At 42.9% G+C, this 25649-nt stretch overlaps 1 protein-coding gene across 2 annotated transcripts in view; it reads right to left on the bottom strand.

Moving 5' to 3' along the window:
• Nucleotides 1-25649, bottom strand: part of Col4a6 (collagen type IV alpha 6 chain) — a 302319-nt gene that overhangs the window by 5668 nt on the left and 271002 nt on the right. For both annotated transcript variants that reach the window (XM_070039936.1, XM_070039937.1), the window contains 19 exons: nucleotides 23702-23773; nucleotides 23336-23443; nucleotides 22092-22313; nucleotides 21097-21258; nucleotides 19448-19618; nucleotides 18615-18758; nucleotides 14773-14898; nucleotides 14127-14308; nucleotides 12762-12825; nucleotides 12024-12098; nucleotides 11453-11560; nucleotides 11255-11362; nucleotides 9731-9802; nucleotides 9313-9438; nucleotides 3869-3985; nucleotides 3449-3610; nucleotides 3198-3296; nucleotides 1793-1939; nucleotides 884-1000 (listed from right to left, as the gene is read on the bottom strand). In XM_070039936.1, coding sequence (XP_069896037.1) covers nucleotides 884-1000; nucleotides 1793-1939; nucleotides 3198-3296; nucleotides 3449-3610; nucleotides 3869-3985; nucleotides 9313-9438; nucleotides 9731-9802; nucleotides 11255-11362; nucleotides 11453-11560; nucleotides 12024-12098; nucleotides 12762-12825; nucleotides 14127-14308; nucleotides 14773-14898; nucleotides 18615-18758; nucleotides 19448-19618; nucleotides 21097-21258; nucleotides 22092-22313; nucleotides 23336-23443; nucleotides 23702-23773 — 2382 coding nt within the window. The remainder of the gene's footprint in view (nucleotides 1-883; nucleotides 1001-1792; nucleotides 1940-3197; nucleotides 3297-3448; nucleotides 3611-3868; nucleotides 3986-9312; nucleotides 9439-9730; nucleotides 9803-11254; nucleotides 11363-11452; nucleotides 11561-12023; nucleotides 12099-12761; nucleotides 12826-14126; nucleotides 14309-14772; nucleotides 14899-18614; nucleotides 18759-19447; nucleotides 19619-21096; nucleotides 21259-22091; nucleotides 22314-23335; nucleotides 23444-23701; nucleotides 23774-25649) is intronic.

The following is a 25649-nucleotide window of genomic DNA, read 5'->3' as shown; positions in this document are numbered from 1 at the left end:
AAATGCTTTGCCCTCCTCTCCTGTCTGTGGCAGATGTAGGTAATGGATTGCAACACTTTCCCCCTGAGCCTCAGAAATGGTATCTACTGACAAGTGATTCGCTGTTCTTATTGTGAAAAGAAGGGAAGCAGCAGAGGTACAGGCAGACATGTCCCTTAAATGTTATCCTCTGAGCTCCCTTTCCCCCAATTCATATCACAATTCCTGGGTAGCAAAGGGGAGGGACGTGGCAGGTGGCTTTGCTATAGTGTAGAGTTGTAACACTTAAAAGCTGGAATCCAGGCCAGGCATGGTGGGGCATACCTGTAATCCCAGTTCCTGGGAAAGCAGAGGCAGGAAGATGCTGAGTGTGAGGCCAGCCCAAGCAAAGGTATACAGATGTGTTCTTACAAAAACAAAATAAAAAGAAGAAAATAGGGGGGCTGGGAAGGTGGCTCAGTGGTAGAGCGCTGCATGCCTGAGGCCCTGAGTTCGATTCCTCAGCACCACATAAGCAAAAAAAAAAGCCAGAAGTGGTACTGTGGCTCAAGTGGTAGAGCGCTAGCCTTGAGCTGAAGAGCTGAGGGACAGCGCCCAGGCCCAGAGTTCAGACCCCATGACCGCCCCCCCCCCAAAATAGAAGTGTAGCTTCCTGGTTTCAATCTTCCTTGAAGGTAATAGGGGGGAGAGAGAGAGGGGAGGGAGAGATGGAAAGAGAGAGGAGAGAGAGAGGAGGGGAGGAAGATAATCTGAAATAGTTCTTTGTAGGACTTCCCTTCACTGACTGCAAGGCAGTAGGGAGTGAATGGACAAGAGCACAGTATTTGAATCCCTCAGATTCTGTCTCATCCTCAAATCTCAACCTTGCAGAAGCCCTCTACCCTCTAGGTTGACATCTCCAGACCTTCAAATCCTGGAGGGCCTTGTAATCCAGGGAGACCAGGATCACCGAGTGTCCCAGGTGGGCCTGGAAGCCCACTAGGACCATCTTTTCCAGGAATACCAGGTAAACCTTTGGGGCCTGCAGGAGACAAAGCCAGGATGGAGTAAGTGAGTGAGTGAGTGAGTGTGTGTGTGTGTGTGTTTGTGTGTGTGTGTTTAGAGCACTTAATGTACAGGGTTATAGAGGATACCTTTCTGGAAAAAGGGACTGACCAGGAGAGAGTGCATTCTCCCAAGTCAACAGGAGAGGGCGCACTAATTGAACCCTTGGTGCTCACCCTGGGCAAGGAGTGGAGACCTACCCAGGAGTTGGGGCCAGCCCAGCCAGTTCTTTACAGAGACATTTCTGCCCTGGCTCAGGCTCCTTGCTCTCCATTTAGTCCTTCTGATCTCCTTCTTACTGCCTCCCCCCCTTCCTCTCATCTTCCCATCCATCCATGCTGGGTAGAATGAAGAGCCATTGTTAGCATGGGGTTCCAGTAAGACTTCTGACTTAATTCTAGTTGGGGCAAAGTTAGGACTTAAAAACCAGTCTCCTGTCCCCTTGATCTGGTTTTTTTTCCATGCCCTTGTTCTGCCTTTATCTGCCACTACACTCCTTCCATCTGTATGCAGTAGTTCAGGGAAGCTACTGTCTCTGATATTTGAAGGAGTGACCATGTTCTGCTCCCACATTCTCCACAGCTGAGTAACACCACTGTTGCACTGGCCCTGCTGGACTTTTGATACCCCAGTAAGAAACATGAGAGCCTTGTGATGAATCAGAGGAAACACCCAATTGAAGGAAAACCCTTGGAATCAGGAAAACCCTGAGTTGCTTAAGACTCAGCCAAGACCACTTAACTTCCTAAGAAAGTACTGTCACTATTACCTTGGAGGCCAATAGGGCCTTGGAGCCCAGGGTCCCCTGTGAGGCCGGGGATGCCTTCAAGGCCTGGAAGACCCAGGGGTCCAGGAGGAGCCTGGATAACTTCTGCAATTGGTGTTCGTCCAGGAGCACCTTGGGGACCAGGAAAGCCTGTGGGCAGGTGGGGAAATGGCATCCTCAGGTTGAGGCAGAGAAAGAAGGCAAATGGCCAGGCTGCCTTTCTGTGTCAACCACTGGTTCTCTGCCTTGTTTGTTCTCCAACTGCCCACTGAATACTTCTAGGACAGTTTTTGCCACCCTTTACAAACTACCCTGTTTTCCCATATACCTCCAACTGTTTGGGTAATTCCTTAGGGACAGGGATTGGGTCCCATTCATCTTTGTTTCTCAGGGCATAGTCCAAAGAATATGTAGTATAGGCAGTTTTACCAAGGAGGTAGACAGGATGCATCTCACCCCAGGAATTCTATTGACATTCCAGCTTAAGAGTCCAACCCTACTTGGCTACTTTGCTAATAGAATAACTTGGTTACTAATTTATTGAAGAAGTACTTTTTTGGAGTGCTTTCTGTATGCCTGGGTCCTGGAAAAGCTGAGACTAGAGTAATGATAAGATAAAATTTTATGAAGATTATGGTCCAGTTTTAAAGATGAACAGTGCATGTTTTGACAAATATCATTCAGCTTTATGCAAATTGTGAGAAGTTCTATGAAGGAAATGAATGAGTCAGTTACAGTGGGAGGGAGCACTGGTTGGTATGGATTGGAGGGATTTACTTTAGGGAGAAACCAGTAGCCTTTCATAAGTAGTGACAATTGAGCTAAAACCATTTAAATGTAAGAAGGAGCTAGCTATTGGAAGAGTAGAGGGGCAATAATACCTTAAGAACAAAACTGACATATACAACAGTCTTGTGGTAGGCCAGAGCTTATATTTTTGATAACTCAGGAGGCCAGTGTAGCAGGAACACATTAAAGGGCCAGCATGATGGAAAGGGAGACATCACCTAAGGATTTTGTGGGCCATAGTTCATCTCTATGCCATAGATATCTATGGGGTGTTTTTGAGTTTTCAAGGCTACTTTGCAAAAAAAATGATGGACTGGACCTTGGAGGACATGTGAACTGAGTGCCATTGGTTCAGACACCTAAGAGTGAGTGGGGCTCTTGTGAAGGATTTAGAGGAGTGGCTTTTTCATTTATGGACTGAGCTTAGTAGCAGGAACCACTGTGGCAAATAAGCAGTAGTTTTCAGTCCTGTGAGCTGCTGGGGCAGAGATTGCTAAAAGTAGCAAAACCACTTCCCGGGGTGGGCACCCCACCCAATTGCTTTTTTGGTAAAGTGGGCAATGACTGCTAAAACCTTACCACCACACTGAACTCAGCCCAGCCTCTCACTTCCACTCACCTCTTGGCCCTGCTTTCCCCTTCATGCCAGGAAATCCTGGGTCTCCTTGTGGCCCAATCTTGCCTGGAGTCCCCATGAAGCCAGGCTCACCTCGTACTCCTGACAATGTCCAAAGGAAAGCAAGTCAGGTCTTGGCCCAGTGGTAAGAGAATGGAGACTAGGCAGGAAGACAGCTGCCATCTGACCTCTCTCCCAAAGTTGCAGGCCTGTGGACTGGAGATAGTCCCAGCAGCTCCCCCAAACAGGCTTACCTTTCAGTCCTAGATTTCCAGGGAGACCAGAGAAGCCTGAAATTCCTTGATCTCCCTTGGGCCCTTGAAGGCCAGGAATTCCAAGGTAGCCAGGGTCTCCAGTGTCACCTTGATCTGAGGATGGTCCAGGGGGACCTGGGGAACCTTGGAGGCCTGGACGGCCTAGAGATAAGATTGAAAGAGGGATGAGGGGAATATGAGTGGGGTGTGGCCACTGTTGAAAGTATAAGTACCTATAGGAAGCCAAAATTCATTTCCAAGATAGAGAATGTTTCTGTCAAATCTGTGAAATCCCAGTTCCCAGATCCCTTTTCTTTTGGCTGAAGAGAAGAATGTGAGGCCAAGCAACAAGTACATAGACTGCATAGGATACAAGACAAAATGGGGCAGCCAGTCCTCTTTGGACTTTCTGATCTTTACCTCGTTCTCCATCTAGGCCTGGTGGACCTGGGTCACCAGGCCGTCCTGCTATGACTGAGGGCAAGGAGATGCCTGGAGCTCCAGCAGGACCAGCAGGGCCTTGGAGACCTGGGAATCCTGTAAAGGATAAATCAAAAGGGCTGGGTGACTTCACATGGCCAGGAAAGGGCCAAGTGCTGTCAGAGAAAATGGATGTGCAAACACACACAAAAAATGGAAGTGTTACATAATTGCCAGGCCAGAGAACACCAGAAGAAGATTCTACTTCCCTCATTCTACCTTTCTAGTTTGCAGATAAAAGTAAAGGAGGCTCAGAATTCCCTTTCCACCTGGAGGTTCATTTCATTGGGAGGGAACTATGGAACATTCTACCTTCCCAATTTCACTTGTAATGGAAATACTTTAGGCAGTTTTCCTCCAAATGATAAATTAAAGAAGGCATGACTGACCAGCTGGAATTTAAATTCCTCAAGTGTTTTTAATACCACCTCCAAGGCAAACAAAGGTTCCTAACTTAGCCAGTTATGTCTGATGGGACCCAAAAGTCACAAATACAGGTAGAACCCAGACCCTAGCCAGTCAGCACAGAGGTGGGCAGAGGACCTGCTTCTTCTGGGATGTGTAGGCAAACTGGGAAATGATCTTTTTTTTTTAATTGTGAAAATACTGTACAGAGGGGTTACAATTACATGGGCAAGTTAATGAGTACATTTTTTATTAAGCAGTTTCCTCCTCCTTTGTTTCCCCTTTCCATCCCTTCCCATCTCCCTCCTCTCCGTATCCCCCACCAAAGTTTTTATAGATAATTTATATTACTAGCTGAATGATTGATTAATTGCCCATAGAATAAATTTCTTGGTATTTAAGTTCCTCCTCTCTCCTTTTTGGACAAATAGCCTTTTATTAGAGTAATTAATATTTGTTTATTCAGAATTTAATACTGATTTACATGTTTTCTGTGGAACAATTTCCATTACAGGCTCCAAAGAAAAGCTTTCATAAATGGTTTATGAGTCACATGTCAAATATACAGATACTAAACTCCTGATGGCAAAACACATAAAAGCTATACACACAAGTATAAGCATTGCTATTGTACATAGATCATGGGAGAAATTCATTCATTGCTTTGGTATATTCTAGAAGACATTCATCTGAAGTGAGATCAATTAAAACTGGTTAATAAACTGTTATAGTAACTTAAATTATTGTTTGTTGTTTTGGTGGCAAAAATCTATTCATACTGAATTTCCCATTTTATATCCATCTAAAAATAAAATGCATGTAAACATAAAGAAAATGATAGCTTAGCTAAATTGGGTATTTAAAATAGTTCATTAGTTAATTGAATTATTAAGAAATCTAGAGAGAAAAAATAAATTTTATGGAAAAGGTTGTTGATCATTTTAGATCTGAGAAAGGAAAAGATAAACACAAAATGAAAACCTTGTTGCAAAGTCACATACTCATAACATTGTCATTTATTTCTCAGGGAGCTTCTAAGGTAGTTTCCTTTCTCATGGAGGCAAGTATCTGTAAAGACACTGTATGCTTTTCCCTGAAAATATAGCATCATGTGGGTATATAAACACATGGAGAGCTTACATATTTGAATTAGCTTAAATTATGTAAAACTAAGATACCCTGTATCCACAGCACACAGACTCTAAATGTTCCCATGTCCATTTTTGAAGCATCCTTTACCCCATTTTGTTTCTTTATAATGATATTAAGGTGTCATCTCAAAGCCTAAATAAAGACACTAGTCATTTCAAGTAGTAGAAAGAGCTCACATTTTTGGATTAAGAATAAAACACTTCAAGTGAGTAGTTGTGCAAGCAAAATGGCCTATTTTTTTCCAACTCACTCTGCTGCCAAAGCTTAAAAAACTATATATACAAATGCAGCCTCTAACTAATACAAATATGGAAGAAATAGTGGGATGGAGAGTCATTTAACTAAAGCTGTTAAGGATGTAAAAGCTGTGGTTTTTCTCCTGTGGTTCAATCCTTGTTTTATACTGACTTCTACCATCAAATCACAGATGAGCTTCTTTAAGGGAGGGAGGATGACATATGAAATATTCACTTTAAACAAACTGTTTCTACTAGATATTTGGGAGAATACTATAGAATATTTATAAATAACATGTAAAGAACAATCCACGTATGACAAACATACTTGTTTTCAAACCATCTCATCAAAAAATAGATGGTATTTCCTTAGACATTCTTGTTTGTTCTCTACTAATTTCACATCCTTCCCCACCTCTCTGAGCACACCTTCCTGAATTTTATATTGATCACTTCTTTTCTTCTCATCATAGTTTGCCCATGAATATTTGTATCACTAAACAATGTACTGGCTGGTTTTGCTTATTTTCCAGTGCTTATCAACTGAGTCATTACAAATGTATTCCATTGTGATGTGCTTTTCTCCACTAAACATTATGTTCCTGAAATGTATCCATGTTGACATGTGCTGTTTACTCCATTTGGTATTGTAATTGTTATGACCATAGCTAAAGGAAATGGATAATTTAATGACCAGGCTTCATAGTCAAGATTTGCAGACGGAAAAGGAAATGTCCTGTGCTTTTATTCTGTCATGTTTTCTCTATGTGCTATGGAAGAAGCCACTTGCTCTACAGGCTCAGATCCTGCTTTGAGCCCTTCCTTTGCAGAAGATGCTGGCTTTCAGAAAAGAACAGATTGTGCAGACCAAAGGAAAGAGTAAATATGGAAATAGCAGATGCTTCCATTCAAAGTGTAGCAGAAATAAATGAATGTATGAATATAGTTCCTGAGTAACATATGCACATTAGAAAAACATAAACATAATGAGACCCTAGACTAGAGCTAGAAGGAATAAAACATTTTGCAAATATGATTTCCCTAGATTAAAACAATGGCCGTCATTTTCTGAGTACCTACTGTGTGTTAGACCCCAACTAAATGTTTTATATACATTATCTCATTCTTCATTGATATCTCAAACCTATGAGGTGGTTCTTTTATACATCCATTTTAGATAAAATGAAAACTGAGGGTTTATTGGAAATTGAGAGGCAAATGACTTCATTGTTCAAAGTCCTTTCTATAGTTAGTGAGGCGCAAAGCTTGCATTTGAGCAGAGTTGCCTGACTCCAGAGTCCATATCCTCTCAGCTGTGCTGCTTTACTGAAATCATTTCCTGCTTTATACTGAATAGTAGAGATAGGTGTCTTCAGAATAGTTCTATGGAAAGTCGAAGACTAGGGATACATTCTTTTTTTTTTTTTCAGAGTAAAGGTAGGTGGGTTTTATAATGGTTTTTATTTAACACTATAAAAATAACTTTCTGGGAGGGAAGGGATGGTAGGGGAAAAACAAAGGAAGAGGCAACAATGCTCAATAGGAAGTATACTGATTACCTTGCTCATGTAACTGTAACCCCTCTGTACAGCATTTTTACAATAAAAAATAACTTTCAAAACATTTGTTGGCAGACAAGACTTACTGAAAATACTAGAGAGAAAGTACAAACTACCTCAGTATTTAGAGAAGGAAAACTATGCACCCTTCTTGTGCATGCTTGAATGTACATGTACACAGATAAACCTAGGTAATGTACATGCATTTCACCAGTTTAAATACAGTAATCACTTGTACAGAATATAATATCCATCAGAGACATTTTCAGTAAAAATGTAAACCAGCCAACTGGCATATCTTTTGTTCACTGGGATCATTTTAAAGATAAAAGTGTTAGCCAAATCTAAGGTTAATTTATATGTAATTATCAGTTCACATATAATTCCCAGGAAATATTTTTTGGGGGGTTGCCATGGGAGCAAGCATATGTTTTATTCTTTTTTTTTTTACAGTTTAAACAGGATACATTATATTTTTCTTTTGAGAATGGTTTTATTTGTGTTTTTGAATACATATTTTTATTGTAAAGATACTGTACAGAGGGGTTATAGTTAGTTGAGTAAGGTAATGAGTACATTTCCTATGGAGCATTGTTACCCTTCTTTGTTTTTGCCTTACCATCCCTTCCTTCCCTACCTCCCCAATTCTTCACTCCATCCCCCAAGTTGTAAAGTTTGTTTTCAACATAGTGTCTTGTACATCTCATTGTTACAATGGGTCAACCTGTATCCTTGTTTCAGCATTTTGTTATTTCCGTTCCCCTCCCCAAATTAGAAAAATGTATATACAAGATGCAGGACACCGGAATCAAATACAGTAACAACAGGGGTTGTACCATGGGGGAAGAGCATGCAAAAGAAACAAAAACAAATCACATAGTACATTACAAAGAACAGCAACAAAGATAAAACCTTTTGTGTCCCTATCTTGGGGTTCATTTCACTTAGCATCATCTTATATGGTCATATGTACATAGCTTTTGACCTTTTCTGCTTGTCCTAGATGTACACTAGTTATTGCAAATAAGGGAAACCATGGGACCTATGTTTGTTTGGGTCAGGCTTACTTCACTTAATAAACTTTTCCCAAGTCTTACCATTTCCTAACAAATGGGACAGTGTCATTCTTTCTGATGGAGGCATAGAATTCCATTGTGTGTGTGTATGTATATATATGTATATATATATCACATTTTTTCGATCCATTCATCTACTGAGGGGCATGTGGGTTGGTTCCATATTTTAGCTATGGAGAATAATGCTCCGATAAACATAGTTGTGCTGGTAGCTTTAGTATGGCCTTGTTTGTGATCGTTTGGGTAAATGCCCAAACGTCGGATTGCTGGGTCAAAGGGGAGCTCTATGTGTAGTCTTTTGAGGAACCTCCATACTGCTTTCCAAAGTAGTTGAACAGGTTTACACTCCCACCAACAATGCAGTCGGGTTAGGGGTTCATTCTTAACTTTTGAATGGTGGCGAAAGGGAGGCTCAGAAAGACTTCAGGCTTCATGATGAGACCAGGGGCTAAGATTAGGATGGAATTTTCTTTCTAGTAAAATCGACAAATCCTAATTGTGCAGGCTGTGGGCCTGTTCATGGGAAGAGACATTAAGTCTCTCAGTCTTGGGCTCTTCTGCAAGCCAGTGTCTTTCAGGACCCTGTTGATACCATTCATACTTGCCATAGGAAATTCTGGCCAACTCTTAAGTAGACAACGGACAAGCCCTATCATTTAGGATTGATTATTCCAGCTCTGATCAAGGTGCAAGAGAGGACTTGAGGTTAATAGGGAAGAGCTAGAAGGAATCTGGAAGCTGAAGGGGAACTCAGTGGTCTGCTTCCTAAACACCCATCACTGGGAAGTTACAGGCACTGCCTATCCTCCCTTTTTCAGCAGTCAGTCCCATGGGTTCATGCGACATGTAGAGATGCAAAAACATGCAAAACTCAAATATTAGAGCCACCTGGCCCTGATGAACCCCACACCAATGACTCATACAATTTTTACAAGGCTTGACTTGGGCCCACTTACCTCGACTACCTTTTTGTCCTCTTGGACCTGGTTGCCCTGGAGCTCCAATGACAATTCCTGGCATGCCTTTTTCTCCTTTTGGACCAGGCAGGCCAGCAGGCCCAGGAACACCAGTGATACTTGATCCTAGGAGGAGATTTGGAGGAAGGGGACAGAGGTCAGTGGAGGTGGAGACTTCATGCCTAGCTCAGTTGTTTGTGGCCCAGTAGAAGAGCTCATTCTAGTAGAGAGACAATCCCTATCATCTTTCTTCCTCATATCTAAGAAATTCAATTGAAGGATTGTGAGTACAAAGACATAGGGTATACCATAATTGAGAACTCATGTGGGGTATACCACAGTCTAGGACTCACAATCAGTCCCTGCCAGGTTTCTGGAAGAGTTGGTGTCCTTTTCCACCCCTGAGGATCTTTCTTACCTGGAGTTCCATGAGTACCCTTGGTTCCTGGAAGCCCATTCAGTCCATGTAAACCAGGAAGCCCAGAGAATCCTGTGGAAAAGAAGTTGAAAACAGCAATTGTTAATCATAAAGAGTCAACAAGATGTAATTACTCACCCAGGAAAGTATTGCAAGATCTTTATTTGCAAGTCCTGGTCTTTCTTGAGATACTACTTAATAATCTCATGGAGAATAGTCCACCCTAACCTGTAATCTATATCTGAACTTCTCATGACTCCTTATCAGATATCAAAATAGCTTCAATAGGGCTGGGAAGATAGCTCAGTGGTAGAGTGCTTGCCTTGTATTCATGAGGCCCTGGGTTCGATTCCTCAGCACCACATAAGCAGAAAAAGCCAGAAGCGGCACTGTGGCTCAAGTGGTAGAGCACTAGCCTTGATCTGAAGAGCTGAGGGACAGTGCCCAGGCCCAGAATTCCGGCCCCACCAACCGGCAGGAAAAAAAAATATCTTGAACAGCAAGGTGGCAGCTAATTTGGTGCTACAGCTTGGATTTGAAACAGCCTCAGAAGTTCTCAAAAGATCATATATTGAAGACTTGTCCCTAATGTAACAGTGTTTAGAGGTGGTGTTGATGAGGGCTCTAACACCCCTCTATTGATAGCTCCATAATGTGATGGGCTATTGGGAGCCAATAGAAACTTAAGAGGTAGGATTTAGTTGAAGGGAGTGGATCCTTCAGGGTGTGCCACTGGAATTATATCTTGTCACGTGCTTCCGCTAACTCTCCGTGCTTCCTGTCTTCAATGTGCTGAGAGTTTCACTCCACCACATTAGGTTTCTTTAAGAATATAAGAGTGACGTTGCCAGGACCTGGAGTTCTCACCTTTGACAAACTGTTTCCAGAGACTTTTTGAATAATTTTTTTAGTAAGCAAAAAGCAATGCATGCTGCAGTGAAAGCCTCCTCTTACATCTTAGATAAGCTTGGTCCCCAATATGGTATGGCTAAGGGGTAGAGAGACCTTTCTGAATTAGGGCCTAGTAGGAGTTGGTTAAGTCACTGGAGAAACTGATCTCAGAAAGGATTAAGGTCATTCATATAGGACTTTGAATTAGTTTTTGTGAGAGTGAATTGGCCCCACTCCTCACTGTGTCCTGTCTTGCAATGTAATCTCCTCCTCTTTTATGCAATCTGCCCTAATAGCATTCTCTATGTAGTTATAGAGCTAGGAAGCTCTCATTAAAGCCACTGCCATGCTATTTGGACTTTCAACTTTGTAAGGTAAGTAAGCTTCTTTTTAAGTACCCAACCAATAGGGACTTCATTATAATAAAGGAAGTCTAATGTTAACCTTATACATCCAATGTTCTTTTCCCATTCATTCTAGCAGACCATCCTTCTCTTTTCCTTTTAATAATCATGTGACCCCCTCCCCCTAGCCTGAAACATTGGTTAACCCTAACTACTGTCTTCTCAAATAAAGTAGTTGCTGTCTTTTATTGACGGTAGGTTTTCCACTTTTGCTCTCAAATACACATACCTTTAGGTCCTATTAAGCCAGATGGTCCCAGGAGCCCAGTTGACCCTGGATGACCAGAGGAACCTGGAAGTCCTGGATCTCCTCTCATCCCTGTAATTCCTGGAAGTCCTAAATGTGAAACCAAAGCAGTTCAGAAAGAAGTGTGGTTTGAAGCTAATCCTGACTTTTTCAGAAGAAAGTTGTCATGTGGCATGATACCTGGGGAACCAGGAAGCCCAGCATCTCCAGAAATACCATCTTCTCCATCTTGACCTTTGGGCCCTGGAAAGCCTTTATCACCAATCAGTCCATCTTTCCCCTTTATACCTATAAAATCAAGAAAAAGGCTGTTGGTCAGGCCACATTCCTGGTGGTGTATTCATCCACAAAAAAGGGTAAACAGACATGTGAAACCATTTTGAATTGATGAGGAAAACTTGCTTCAGTGAAGAAATTCTGAGAAGGACCATGGCATCTATCTTCACATTTGATAAGTACTGCCCAATTGAGAAGTGAGTAGACATTCTGAATGCCTTCCAAAAGTAGGGGTGATAGGTTGACATGCTTGAGAGGCATGGTGTAGGCCAAATTCTATAAACTAAAGGGGGATGTCATTATCCCCAGCCTGTAAGTCTCAAAAGGATAGTAAGCATGCTTGCTTGGGGAAATATAGATAAGAATTGTTCTGCATTGGGTTAAAGTTGCAGAACTTTGGGTTAGCCTCAAAAATTACTTCCCATATTGTTTTGAGCAATGCATGAGGGAATGAGACAAAAAATAGTCATCTTACCTTTAAAACCTGGATCGCCTGGTTTTCCCTTGGGTCCTGGGCTACCAAAAATGTCAAATGTCTGGCCTTGATCTCCTGATATCAAGATATTGTTCAGGTGGTCAGGATAAGGTAGGGATCATTTTTTCAGCTTTAGAGAACTTTTGACATGTATTTTTAATGATTCAATGCAGTCAGAAATGCTGTTTGACAAAATCATTCATTAGCTAAAAGGTAATCAGTCACTATGTAGGAATTTGGATGCTATCAGACTACTGGAATGAAATGCTGTTACATGGAGCAAGTGGAAATACATCACTAGGCTCAGTATGTATGAGAAGATGGTGGGGGGGGGAGCTAAAAACATCACTAACAGAACAGTGATGTCTGCAGTGATGGAAAATTGCCCTGCCTAGGAGACTGTGTTCATAGGGAAGTGGCTCTCTGGAATTGAGCTTCTCTGCTGCTAAGACCAGAAGGCAGACACGTCAAACATTAAAGCCAAGAAGAGCCTTTTTCTTGCCACCAAAAAACCTTGAAGATCTTGGTAGGTATCCATGGTTATTGCATCATATTGGAAGAACAAGGCTTGCAGAGTGGGGTTTGGTCAATGGGGAAATGTAAACCAATTAATTGTCTTCTATTCCATCCCCCTCCTCCTGCCCCAAGTAGATTTCTACCAGCTAAGTCTACTAGACTTAGCTGGTAGAAATCTACTTTGTTGAAGAAATTCTTATCAAAAGAGAAAATGTTCCTTACCTTTTGAACCTGGGAGACCAGTTGTTCCTGGGAACCCAGAAGCCCCAATGAGACCTCGTGAACCCTTCAAGCAATAGAGATATCATCATTTTTGCCCAAAGTTCAGAGCTGCCCACCATCTCCCTCCCCCTCCATTTCTGAGCCATTGCCTGAGATGTCCATTGTCCTGAGTAAGAAGGGAAAAGTGGAGGAGTAACTTGCAAAGGGGAAGATGTTGTCAAGGGCCCATGTGCACATGTCAGGCTTGTAGGGGGAGAATTCCATCTGCTGACTAATCCTTGTCTTGTCATTCATAACTTCTCATCGACTATCAAAACTGAAACCTTGAGATATCGGGTGTAGCTGCTCTTGCAAGTCTCAAAAAGTATAGGACATCATAGTCTAACCAAGAGGTCAATGTGCTGCTCCACAGATAGTCAGCTCCCACCACTGTGAGCAATACTCCAGAATTATTATGTGTGTGAATTGTTACTTTCCATGTGTTATCTTAGTCCTCATTGTCTGAAACAGGTTCAAATATTAGTCCTATTTTTACAGATAAGGAAAATGAGGCTTAGGGAAGTTAAGTAGTATGCACAAGGTCACAAAGCTAATGAGGAATAGAGATGAGCTTCAAACCCAACTGTTTCTTTGCTAAAACAATTCTAAGTTGCCTTTTCAGAGCCCCAAGAAACTAAATTTCAGTCTTTGGTAATTGTCATCCTATGTGGCACTTTGAAGACCTTTATATCAGCTGGGTATTGTGGGATGTTTACACCTGTAATCTCAGCATTTAGCAGGTGGACATAGAAGGATTTTGAGCTCAAGGCTATGCTGAGCTACATAGTCCAGACCATCCTAGATCATATACTGTGACTTTGTCTCAACCCCCCCCCCCAAAAAAGACCTTTCCATCAAAACATTGAGGAGTCTGTGCTGTTTGTATGATGTCCCTAGTTCAATGAGAAAAACATGTAAGGCAGTTCCTATTCTCAAGTCCCAGAAACCTCATTAAATAATGAGATTGTACGACAGAGCCAAGTAGATGGATCAAAGTAGTGAAAAGTGGAAAGTAAGGGTCTTCTGAGATGGTGCCTGAAGGATGGCTTCTGAGATGGCTGGCCTGAAAGACAGGCAGATGTTGCCAACTGTAGAGTGAGCAGGAGATTCTTCATGTGGGGAGATAATATAAGTAAGAGCACAGATAAGAGGATGCTCAGGAAAGGTGAGGAGACCTGTCACCAAGAAGAAGGCTTTGTCTGAGGGTTTCCTGGGAGATGGGGCTGGGTAGTGGTCTGACATCAGAAAGGTGACTAATAATGGGGTATGTCTCTCTGCTATGGAGGCCTTTCTGAGATGGAGACATGAGTAACTGGTCATACTTACAGGTTCTCCTGGCATTCCTGGGAAACCTGTGATTCCTGGAGACCCCTTCAGGCCAGGTAAGCCCTGTAGTCCCAGGGCGCCAGGGGGGCCTGTCCTCCCACTAAGCCCTTTGATTGTACTGGGGAGACCAGGAGCTCCAGGTAGGCCTGGTGACCCTGGATGGCCAGCCTCTCCTTTGTCACCTGAGAAAAAATCAAAAAGGCTTGATAAAAGACTGTCCCAAAACCTGCTCACTCTGGTGCAGGTGCCCTATATCACAGGCCAAGTGCCAGCTTGGTTATGGGGACCAGTCAGTTGGGGGTGAGGAGATGTAATGGAAAGTGATATCTTCGGCCTAATGGGGCATAGTCAGGGTCACTCCAGCTCCAGCACCACACAAGTATAAGCATCTCAGTGTCTTTGCCCCACTTTGCCAGATTTTCTCAGGATTGTAACAGACTGAAGTTCTAAGCCTTAGTTCCACAGTGACAATAGCAAGTGCAAGTCTTGAATCATAAGCAACTTTCAAGTCCAGGAAAGATAGCCTCTTTGGATTGCATTCTGCTATACATACTGGTGTTCTGGGAGGTATAGGCTGCTCAGGACAGAAGCCAAGTTGTAAACCCTTTTTTTGAGCATTTTTCCTGGCCATCCCCAGCTTCATCACCTCTGGGTCCAGGAAATCCATCTGATCCAGCTGAACCCTGAGAGCCTTTGTCTCCTTTGAACCAAAGGCTGAGCATTGGAGGTCTTGGAATGGGTACTCCAACTGGCCCTGGATCACCTCTGTCTCCTGCAGGAATGCAGATCAGGCCATTAGCATGAGAGACAGAGAACTTAGAGTGAGGCAAAGGCTGATCTTTCAAATAATTTCTTCCCACAGTATCTCCCCAAGCCTTCTTTCCAGGGGCCCTTCTGTCCTCTTCCTCAATTCCAGTTCCAACTTTGCATTTCTATGTCTTTTTCTTTTCCAACCCCAAAGTCCAACAGCAACTTTAGATCCTACTCAAAACCTTCCTCATAGATTATGTGGGAATCTATAGACTTCAATCTCTCTCTCTCTCTTTCTCTCTCTCTGTCTCACTGTCTCTCTGTTTCTGTCTCTGTCTGTCTCTATGTCTCTCTCTGTCTTCTCTCTTTCTCTCTCATTCTCCCAGTCCTGGGGCTTGAACTGTGAGCCTGGTCACTGTCCCTGAATCTCTTTGTGTGCTCTACCACTTGAGCCACAGAGCCACTTCTGGCTTTTTTTCTGAGTAGTTTGTTGCAGATAAGTCTCATGGACTTTTCTGCCTGGGCTGGCTTTGAACTGTGATCCTCTGATCTCAGCCTCCTGAGTAGCTAGAATTACAGGCATGAGCCACTGGTGCCTAGCTAGTCCTCTCTTTGGTTTTAGAATTTTGTTGTCCAAAGTCCCGTGTGTTAAAGGTATGGTTTCCAACCCATGTCACTGAAATGTTTGGAGAGGAGAAACCTAGTGGAAGGAAGTCAGGTCACTGGGAGCATGCATTTGAAAAGGATTGTGGTACTCTATTTTCTTCTCTATTTTGCTTCATTTCTATTATTGTTTTTTTTGTTGTTGTTGTTGGTCGTGGGGCTTGAACTCTGGGCCTGGGCGCTGTCCCTCAGCTCTTCAGCTCAAGGTGAGCGCTCTACCACTTGAGCTACAGCGCCACTTCCGGCTTTCTGGTGGTTTATTGGAGATAGGAGTCTCATGGTCTCTCCTGCCTGGGCTGGCTTTGAACCACGATCCTCAGATCTCAGCCTCCTGAGTAGCTAGGATTACAGGCGTGAGCCACCAGCGCCCGGCTTCCTTTCTATTATTAATTGAGAAGTTTCTTCTACCATGTGCTCCTTGCTATGGTGTACTGCTTCACCATAGATCCAAAAGTAATGGGGTCAGGTGACCATGAACTGAAACCTTTGAAATGGTGAATTGGGTATTTATTAAAGAACTGGGGAGGTTTATTTTGGTTCATTGGAAAGCTAACATAGCAAATTAGTACCTGAGAGTGGGGTTGTTGCTGTGACTTCACCTGACATGATGTAGAAAATCCTTTGGAATTGCTTTATGGAAGAAATTTGGAAAAGTTTCAAGGGGTGGATGTTAGAGAAATCCTCGACTATATAAGCAGAACTTAACAGACAATTCTAATGGGGAATTGGAAGACCATCATAATACTGAAAGAAAAATAGACAGTAAAGGCTATGCTGATAAGATGTTATTGAGAGTCAGACCAGAGGCTTTCCTTATTACACTGTGGTAAAAATAAATGGATGCATTAAGCCTATGCCTTAGGGTCCACCTTTAAAGGAGACAGATTAGTTTTTCTGGCAAAGGAAATGTCAAGCCATCAAAGCATTCAGTCAATATCATGGATATTACTGGCTCTTTCAGCCAACAATAAGAATCAGGAGCAAAAAGAAGCAGAGTAGAACATTTTGAAAAACTTTCAGTTTGACCAAAAATGTAGCACATTGAAAGGTGTTGCCAAGTAAGATGCAGTTCCTAGAGTTAGTACCATTAAAAAGGAGCCAAGAAGTAGTTTGCTTTGGACTAAAGGAAACATGCCTTGAGGATATCTCATGAATTAGAAAGATCCTACCCAATACCAATCACAGACTCAAAGGTGTAAAAATGTAAACTGTTTTTAAAAACTTTTACACAGAGTCTTAGTATATTTTGCACAGGGCTTCCTAGGTTCCCAGAATTTATTTCCCTGTGTTAATTCATTAATATATTCAAGAAGGTGCTGTAGATATAGCTCAAACGGCCTGGGTACAGCTCATGACACAGTAGATTTTGGTGCTGATTTTACAGGTATACAGAATGCGAGGGTTATGGGCTCATAGGGGCTTCTATTCAGATTTCAGCTGAAAGCTTGGGAAGCTCAGGGTACTGTGAGAGTGAAGCTGAAGTTGTGGTGTTGACCTTAGATGTCAAGGAAATGTAGAAAGCCAGCCAAGGGAAGCTTCAGGCAGTGAGCAGAACCAGACCAAGAGAGTAGTCATGTGGGCTATAGCCTGTAAGGTTATAGGGATGAAATGCCTAAGTCCTTGAGTCTATGTTCTATTATAATGTGCCTGAAAGACCAGGCATGAAACACTAGAATTTAATATTGCCCTGCTGGGTTTCAGTCCTACTGTGGTACAATTCTTCTTTTCTATGCCCCTTGTCTTCCTTTTTGAACCATGACATTGTACCTTGGTGGCATGTAACTTGTCCATTTGGTTTTTACAAGGGCTCACAGTTAAAAGTTTGCCTTGAGTCTTGGAGGAGAGTTTGGGGTTGTACTTCTGAGTAAGACTGGAATAGTTATGGCTTTGGGGATTCTTGGAGATGGACTAAACACACTTTTACTGTTAGATGGATATGAGCATTTGGGGGCCAGGGGAAAATACTATGATTTGGATAAGAACCATGTGCTAATGGCCTGGTTCCCAGACCATGGTGCTGTGGTGAGGTGATGGAGACTTTGAGAGGTAGAGCCTAGTGAGAGAATGTTTGCTTAGTAGGGACATGAGTTTGAAGGGGATTATATGGGACTCTGATCTCTTCCTCTCTCTCTTCTGCTTCCCAGCTGCTATAAGCTGAACAGCTTTCTCCAACACAGTTTCTGCTATGATGCATTGCTTTGCATAGACCTAAAGGTAACAGGGCCAAGTGAGCATGGCCTGAAACCTCCAAAACCATGAGATAAAAGAACTCTTTTTTGGCTGGGAAGGTGGCTTAGTGGTAGAGTGCTTGCCTAACATGCATGATGCTCTGGGTTTGATTCCTCAGTACCACATAAACAGAAAAAGCCAGATGTGGTACTGTGGTCAAGTGGTAGAGTGCTAACCTTGATCAAAAGAAGCTCAGTGTCATGTCGCTGGAGGAAGTAGGCAGCAAGGAAAAATACCAGGCCACTGAGGTAAAACAGGCTGCTGCCGAGAAAGACCATGTCCCCATTAAAAACATCTGAGCCAACCATTCTTCCAGTGCCCTGGCCCAAGACTGTTCAAACTGGCAAAACAAGCTATGTGCCACAAGTCCTCACTGACTACAAGTTCGGCTTTTACCCCGCCTATAAAAGCTCTGCTGCAACTAAACTCAGTGTGACCTCTCTGATCTCGACCAGGGAGTTTGCCTGGGAGCGTACCCCAATAAACTTTCTTGTCAATATTTTTATTCCTTCATGTGTGGTCCTTTTCTCTCCTAAAATCTTACAGCCAGGGGCAGTGCTCAGGCCCCGACTTCAAGCTCCAGGTCTGGCAAAAAATTAAAATAAACCTTTCCTCTTTATAAGTAATTTCTCAAGTTTGTGTTGCAGTAATAGAGAGCTGAGTAATGGAACCTCTAATATTCCAGTGTTAAACCTGAAGTGATTAGTATTTTAATCTAAAAGGACTTAATTTCAGAAGACCCAAATCTTCTTTACTATACAGTTGGTACAAGCTATGGAATGGTAAAGCCAACAAGTGAAATATACATTAAGGAGCAAAGTGATTGTTTTACAATTCACTTCTCACCTTTCTCACCAGGGCTACCAGCCCATCCAGATGTTCCCATCTTTCCAGGGGACCCAGGAGTTCCCTTTACTCCACTTGCTCCAGGGATGCCAGGAAGACCTTGTATTCCTGGGAAACCTGCTGGTCCAGGGGATCCCTTTTCACCTGTTGAGAAACAAGAACTTCTATTATTTTCTCTGTTTTACATACAGGGAAACAAAGATTCAGAAAAGTTTAATAACTTGCTCAAAGTTACAGAGCTAAGAAGTTGCCAAGAAAATATTGAAACTTGGATTTTTCTAACCCAAAGTCTCTATCACTACCAAGTTCTTAGTCATTGCACATTTGATGACTCCCTGAATAGGGACACTAAGCAACACAAAGAAAAAGAAGTAGGTTCTTCTGTTCTGATTCACTGAGTTCCAAGCACGTACATGTCTAGCATAGAAGAAATGACCAGCCTATCCTATCTGTGTTGCGAAACAGTTGTATGCCCCTGGACCAGCCACTTTCTTGTTTAGAATAGAGATGGAACCTGCCCAACCACTGATACTACTGGAAAAATCATAGGGAAGTGAGAAGTAACAATCTAAGTGTCATGCAAATGAATTATCTCCATGGGGCTCTTTCAGCCTAGTATCCTACCTAGCAAGCAGAGTGGGCGACTCAGCTTAAGTGGAGAGTCTTCCTTCAGTGTTAGCTTTACTCACCTACCTTGCCACAGGAAGCCTTCCTTACCTCTCACTCTGATCCCCAATCTTAGACTGAGGTGAATAAGGAGGGCCACCTGGGCAGCTGGGATGCTTCTTTTTGGTAGTCAATGTTCATTTCATGGTTTTGATCATTTCACTTACCCTTTTGACCTGGGAGGCCTGGCAAACCTGTGACCCCCGGCAAGCCTGGATTCCCCAAGACACCAATTAGCCCTGGAGATCCAGGAAGGCCTTTTATCCCAGGTACGCCTTCTTTTGTAGTTGATCCAGGTTGACCCGCCTCGCCTTTCAGACCTTTCTTTCCAGGATGTCCTGAGTCAGCACAGGAGAGAGCATGGACCCCATTAAGTGATGCTATGGCCACATTGGGGCTGATGCCTTCCCATAGCTCATGGTTAGTTTGTTGAGTTTTGTAAATGGCTCTTTAACAATGACACGTGTAAGCTGCTAACAAGAGGAGTTCCTACTGGGCTGGAGCATTAGCACCTACTACCCAGAGTACTAACGCAAACAGCGATTACTTCCAGTGCTGGCACAGTTACTGACAGGGAGAATGACCCTATTGTGATTATAACTTCTCCCTTTATGAATGTAGTTCCCTGCTTCAGCATCTGAATGGAGCTCTGGGAGACCAGGGTGGCAAATGGGCTCAAGTTTTGCTCTACTTTCCAATCTGAATTATACCACAATGGCTGTTTTCCTAGCCAATCCCTGCAGTAGAAGTTAAAGCACTGCTGTTGTTTCTGCCTTGCAGGGAGCCTTGGCTACCCGCTGCCCTTTTAATCCTTCAAGCAATCAGTTAAGTCAGCCAGTTCTTTGACATTAGGGCTGAAAGACCCCCTAGTACCAAGTACTGTCTAAACCCTCAAGGCCCATTCTATCTCTTAGGTATTCTGAGCGTCTTTCACCAAGGCTTTAAATTGGTCAATGGGATTAACCTCTTGAGCTGCTGCCAAAATGGAATGTTCAGGTACAAAGCAAGGAAATTAAAAAACCAAAGGATTAAAATCAATGACGACAGAGGTATTTGGGCTCCCAAAGGACCTCAATGAATGGCTGACTTAGCTTTCTATGGACTGAAAAGCATTAAGTAGTTGCTAGCCCCAGGATTTCGATGGGAGGCATTGATGGGGATTCCACAACAAGAGAAGAAAATTCAATGGGATCCAACTCCACAGCAAGAGCTTAGGGAATCCCTGCCCTTGTAGGTCAGGCCACGTTATAGTATATAATCAGAAACTTTTCTGTGCTTGTGTGGTGTGCTTTTTCACCTAGGCAGCCTATGTGAAGACCCCAGAAACACTGAAGGATAATGACGATTAAAAGGATATTAATGGCTCTGAGAATAACTCAACTTCAGTCATTTGGCCAGGAGTAAGAGGTGTTGAGGGTCGTGTAAATAAAAGGCAAGTCACAAATTCTCTTCTGGTATCAGAGTCTCTCAGGCCCTAGTGCTGAGTGAAAGCTACTTCTTGGCCATAGTAACCACAGAGGTTGATGTTCAGAGTGCCTTTTCTAACTAGGAAAGGCAGGCAGTAGGCAGAAAAACAAAAGTGGGACATGAGATTGTGGAGTAGGGGCAAAAAGTGATTTGCCCCTAAGTGATTTCCAAAGCCAAATTATAGCAATGTGTTCTAGGTGACATTGCCAGGGTGACTTGAAGTTAGGAAAGTCAAGCCTCATTTCAGATGCTGATCACTTCACCACCTTTGCACTTGTTCCTCAAGAAGCCTGGGTCCAAGGCCTCCCTAAAGTCTGTTAAGCAGAGGTTCCTCTTCCAATGGACCTACCTGAAGTGCCTGGAAGGCCTGGTGAACCTGGGTGCCCGGATTTTCCCTTGATGCCATATAGGTCATTAGCCCCTGGGGGGCCTGGCTGTCCTATTTGTCCTGATGCTCCAGGGCTGCCCCGCTCACCTTTGGGGCCTAGTAAGCCAGGTCTCCCATGAAAACCTTAAAAAGAGAAGTGTGCAGATCAGTACAGACTGGCTCATTATCAAGACTGGGTCACTAAACCACCCTCCAATAGAAGAGCCAGGTCCAGGATTCATCCAGGTGACATTATCTTCTCAGCTCTTCTGTCTTCTCAGCCAGAACCTCCCCCTCCCCTGTCTTTTTTTTATATCAGAATACTTAACTGTATAAAAAAGTTTCACTGCAATATTTCTATGCATGCTTATAATGTACTTTGATCAAATGCATCCCCTTTTACAAACCAGAGGCTTTGCAAGAAGTTTATTGGTTATCGTTGCTTTTGGAATTACTAAGATAGGGAAATGGACTCGGGTCATTTAAGGAAAATTTCCTTCAAAGTACAGATAGCACAGAATGACACTTCATTTTAACCCCTTGTGATAGGTATGCCCTGGAAGTCTGCTTCTCTCTGTGGTGGCCCCTCCCTTTGATTTCCCACGCAGGAAGTCTCCACCCAGCACCTGCATTACCTAGGTGACTGGTACACCTGGAGGCAGTTACTTCCCCTTTCTTTGAGTCTACCTCTTAGACCTCCCCATCACAACTCTTCCCATCCCCTTCCTACTTAACTCCAACCCTGCCAGGGGTTTGTCCTTTTTTTGTGGACCTTACTGCTGGGCATGCTGGCAGTTTGCTCTCTCCCTAATAAACTCTTTGCTGCCTGAACCACGTGGTGGTTTCCTTTTGGCAAACCAACCATACACTTTAATTAATCTATTATTTCAGATTCTTGAAAATATTCATGCAAGAATATGTTAGTAAGCCTTTCTGTAGATTGATATGATATGTAAGTGGGATACAAAAAGTGTCACCATTGGGTCCTGGAAGGCCGGAGTCTCCAGGAAATCCTTTGTCTCCTGGCAATCCTTGTATTCCTGGCTCCCCTGGAGCACCATTTTCAGCACCAAAGATGTCACCTGGGACTCCCTTGGAACCCGGTAAGCCTGGACTGCCAGAGTTTCCAGGCAAGCCATCTTTTCCAGGAAGCCCAGGAAAGCCAGGCAAGCCCTTTTCTCCACGAGATCCAGGAAATCCTAAATGTAAAGAGGGAAGCAGTTTGTATAGATGGAGATGTCTACAGCATTCTCCCCTAATACACACACACACACATACACACACACACACACACACACACACACACACACACATATGTTAAGATGTTAATAACGATCAAGGCTCTCAGTTTCTGGGAAGACTAGTGCAGGGCAGGGAATGTACCACATAACCTGGAGAAGGTTCTAGTTCTGGGAGGTGGACAGAGCTTAGCAAACTGATCCTAGGGTTTTAAGGAAAATTCAGGTTACACAGAGGCCTCCTGGCTAGAGCTCAAACTCTTCTGGACTTTTCTAACCCTGATGTCATGACTCTGTCTTCTTGAGTGGCAAAAAGGTACTGGAGGGAACTGAAGCACCAATCACCTGGAGCAAATGCCACAAGATGAACCCCGAGCCCTAGAACAGTGATGGTTCTCAATCACCAGGGGTAACACACAGATTTCTGGGCCCATGCTAGAATTTCTTCTCAGCTGGCCTTTGAACAGGCTGAGAACTTGTATTACTAACAAGTTGCTTATGCAGATGCTGGCCGGGGAACACAGTTTGAGAATCTCGAAAACAGTGTAGCTCCATGAAGTTCAGGTTGGGGAAACAGGGTGTTAGGGGCTAGAGATAGACAATTTTCTTTTAATTGATCTAGTCTTTTTTGACCTCTAAGAATCTGATCTAGAAAACTGCCATCATACTGGGTAAATAGACAAGTGGGGAGTCCTGACTCTGTCACTAGTGGCTTTGTGATATTGGGCAAGTTACTTTTTTTTTATGTGGTCCTCTGTTTGCTTATGTGTAAGTAAGGGAGTTGCCCAAGTTATCTCAAATGGCCTTTATGGCTCAGCTATGCTGTCAGTGTATGAATCTAGACTGTCTTTCCTGGGTGTGAAATCAAATCCTCTCAATGACACTAAGAACTAAACCTGGTGTTTTGTCATTGGTAAAGGGCAACCAAAATCTAAGCACATTAACACAAAAGAGGAGCATGTAAGTTGAAGTTCCTTTCTTACCTGGCAGTTCTGGGAGTTGAATTAACCCTGGACTTCCAGGTTCTCCTTTATTTCCTGGAGATCCAGGCTTGCCTGGTGTCCCGGGGAGGCCTTGGACCCCTTTAGGACCTAAAAACCCAAAACAACTAGTGAGGGGAAAGGAAACACAGAATGACTAGACTTGATTTTTGGTATTCAGTGAAGAATTCCACTTTTTAAGGAGTCCATTTCCCCACACTCCAGTCTCCAGCAGCTATTCTGTTTCATTGGTCCCCAAGGAGTCTTTAAGAATATGGACCCTCTAATGCTGTTGCACTAGACTCTGCATCCTTGGTCTCATGCCCTTTAAAAGTGTACTTACTAGTTTTCTCTGGCCTCATTCCATACCTGGGAATCCGGGAGCTCCTGGGACGCCTGATGGACCATATGACCCGGGAATAATACAGGGCAAGGTGATTCCTGTAAAGTAACATGCATGTATCTGTTGAACTCACTGAGTCAGGCAAGAGTCTCACTTGCATGCTCGTTTACTTCTATTTTTAAATAGGTCAACCGTATTTAATGAGCAACCATTAAAAGCAGCTAGGTACCCCCCACAAAAATCTTCATATCAGAGCTCTTGAGAGTTACTATCAGTGAAATTGCTTCTAGGTGAGAAGGTCCTTAGTGTCCAAGTGCTAATGAAGTCACTTATGAAACAGTTAGTGTCAAGTGGGCAATCACCTATACAGAAGGGATTACCTGACAAGGTTTCCTGGAGGGGCCTGTGCTGGAACAGCAGCACGTGGCAATTGCTTACTCATTCTGCTTTTCCAAAGAGCTTCTAAACCCTCATATGGGCTCTTGGGGTTAGCACTAAGGGTTCATTAGATTGGAGGAGTTGGAGCCAAGACCCCTCTAGTTCACACCTATCCTTTTTTTGGAATGAGCAAAGAATCTTCAGGTCATGGGGTTCTTTGTGTGTGTGTGTGTGTGTGTGTGTGTGTGTGTGTGTGTGTGTGTGTGTGTGTGTGTGTGTGTGTGTGTGTGTGTGTTGGTCCTCGGGTTTGAGCCACAGCTCCACTTCCAGCTTCTTTGGTGTTTAATTGAAGATTAGTGTGTCCTACCTGGGCTGGCTTTGAACTGTGATCCTCAGATCTCAGCCTCCTGAGTAGCTACAATTATAAGCATGAGCTGCCAGTGCCCTGCTTATCGGGTTCTTTTAATACACTTTATTTGGAATCTACTGAAACCTATCGATTTTCCTTGGTCAAATGTAACAATATGCCTATAATATGCCTGTAAGCATTGATGGTCATTCTCTTAGTCATGACAAATAGTGATACTTCCCTCCACCTCTAATTTAAATAATCAACTCTGCTACTCAGAAGAAGGGCTAGTCAGTTTTGATATTGAGGATGTTGAAATTGGCATGCCTAACCCTTCTTGTAGGAAATACTTCCTTGTTCATTCATAATGAAAATAACGAGTCTACATGATCACAGAGGGGAGATTCAATAAAATACTTGTGAACGAATTGTGGGCTTCTTCAAGTACCCCTTAAAAACAATTGCTATGCTAATCAAAATTAGTCCCGCCTATTCATTAAAACAATCCCCCAAGGTCTGCTTTCAACTACTGATCCAACACTTCCAATAAACTGCTAGGACATTTGCCTGTATTTAAAATAAATCACAAATAGCATTTATGAAAAACGATGTATATAGCCTATGATTCAGACTGCTTACTCAGCTGGCTGCCAATACTTCTCTGATTCCACATATATTTTCCAATATGAAGATTTGGCATTTTTAACCCACTTATTTCAGTCATAAATCAAGGTTAAGAATTGAATAATATGTTGGCTATACCGGGCTTAAACAGCCAGCCATGAACTGGTACCCTCATTTTACTAATTCTTGCCTGTGTGGGTGAGGTATTTAGCCTCAAATATAAAATGGGAACTGCTTACCTCATATAGTGTTTGTGAGGATTATATGAAACAGTACAAGAAGCACTTAACACAGCGTGTGGCACCCTGATACTTGATCATTAAAGAAGTTATGGTTCTCTTAAGGAGGAATATTCAGAAGAGCTCCAGCAAAGCCATCCCTGGTTTCTACTTCTATCAGGTTAGTATACTACTTTGTAACCTTAGAGCAATATTTTGCCTTCTTCAGGATTTTACTGTAATCTTTTCACTGTAAGGTAAGGAGAAGTATATAGACATAGGTCCTCCTTCATATATGGTCACACTCTCTCCATATTATCAGAGACTGTGATGGCACAGCTATGTCTGAGAATTATTTCCCATCTATGAAAATATAGGCAATACTCCACAATGAGATACTTAAGT

The sequence above is a fragment of the Dipodomys merriami genome, unplaced genomic scaffold, assembly GCF_024711535.1.
Source record: "Dipodomys merriami isolate MVZ:Mamm:240054 unplaced genomic scaffold, mDipMer1.0.p SCAF_3, whole genome shotgun sequence".
NCBI lineage: Eukaryota > Metazoa > Chordata > Mammalia > Rodentia > Heteromyidae > Dipodomys > Dipodomys merriami.
Note: the sequence above shows the minus strand (reverse complement) of the source record. Positions and strands in the feature narration are given on the sequence as shown.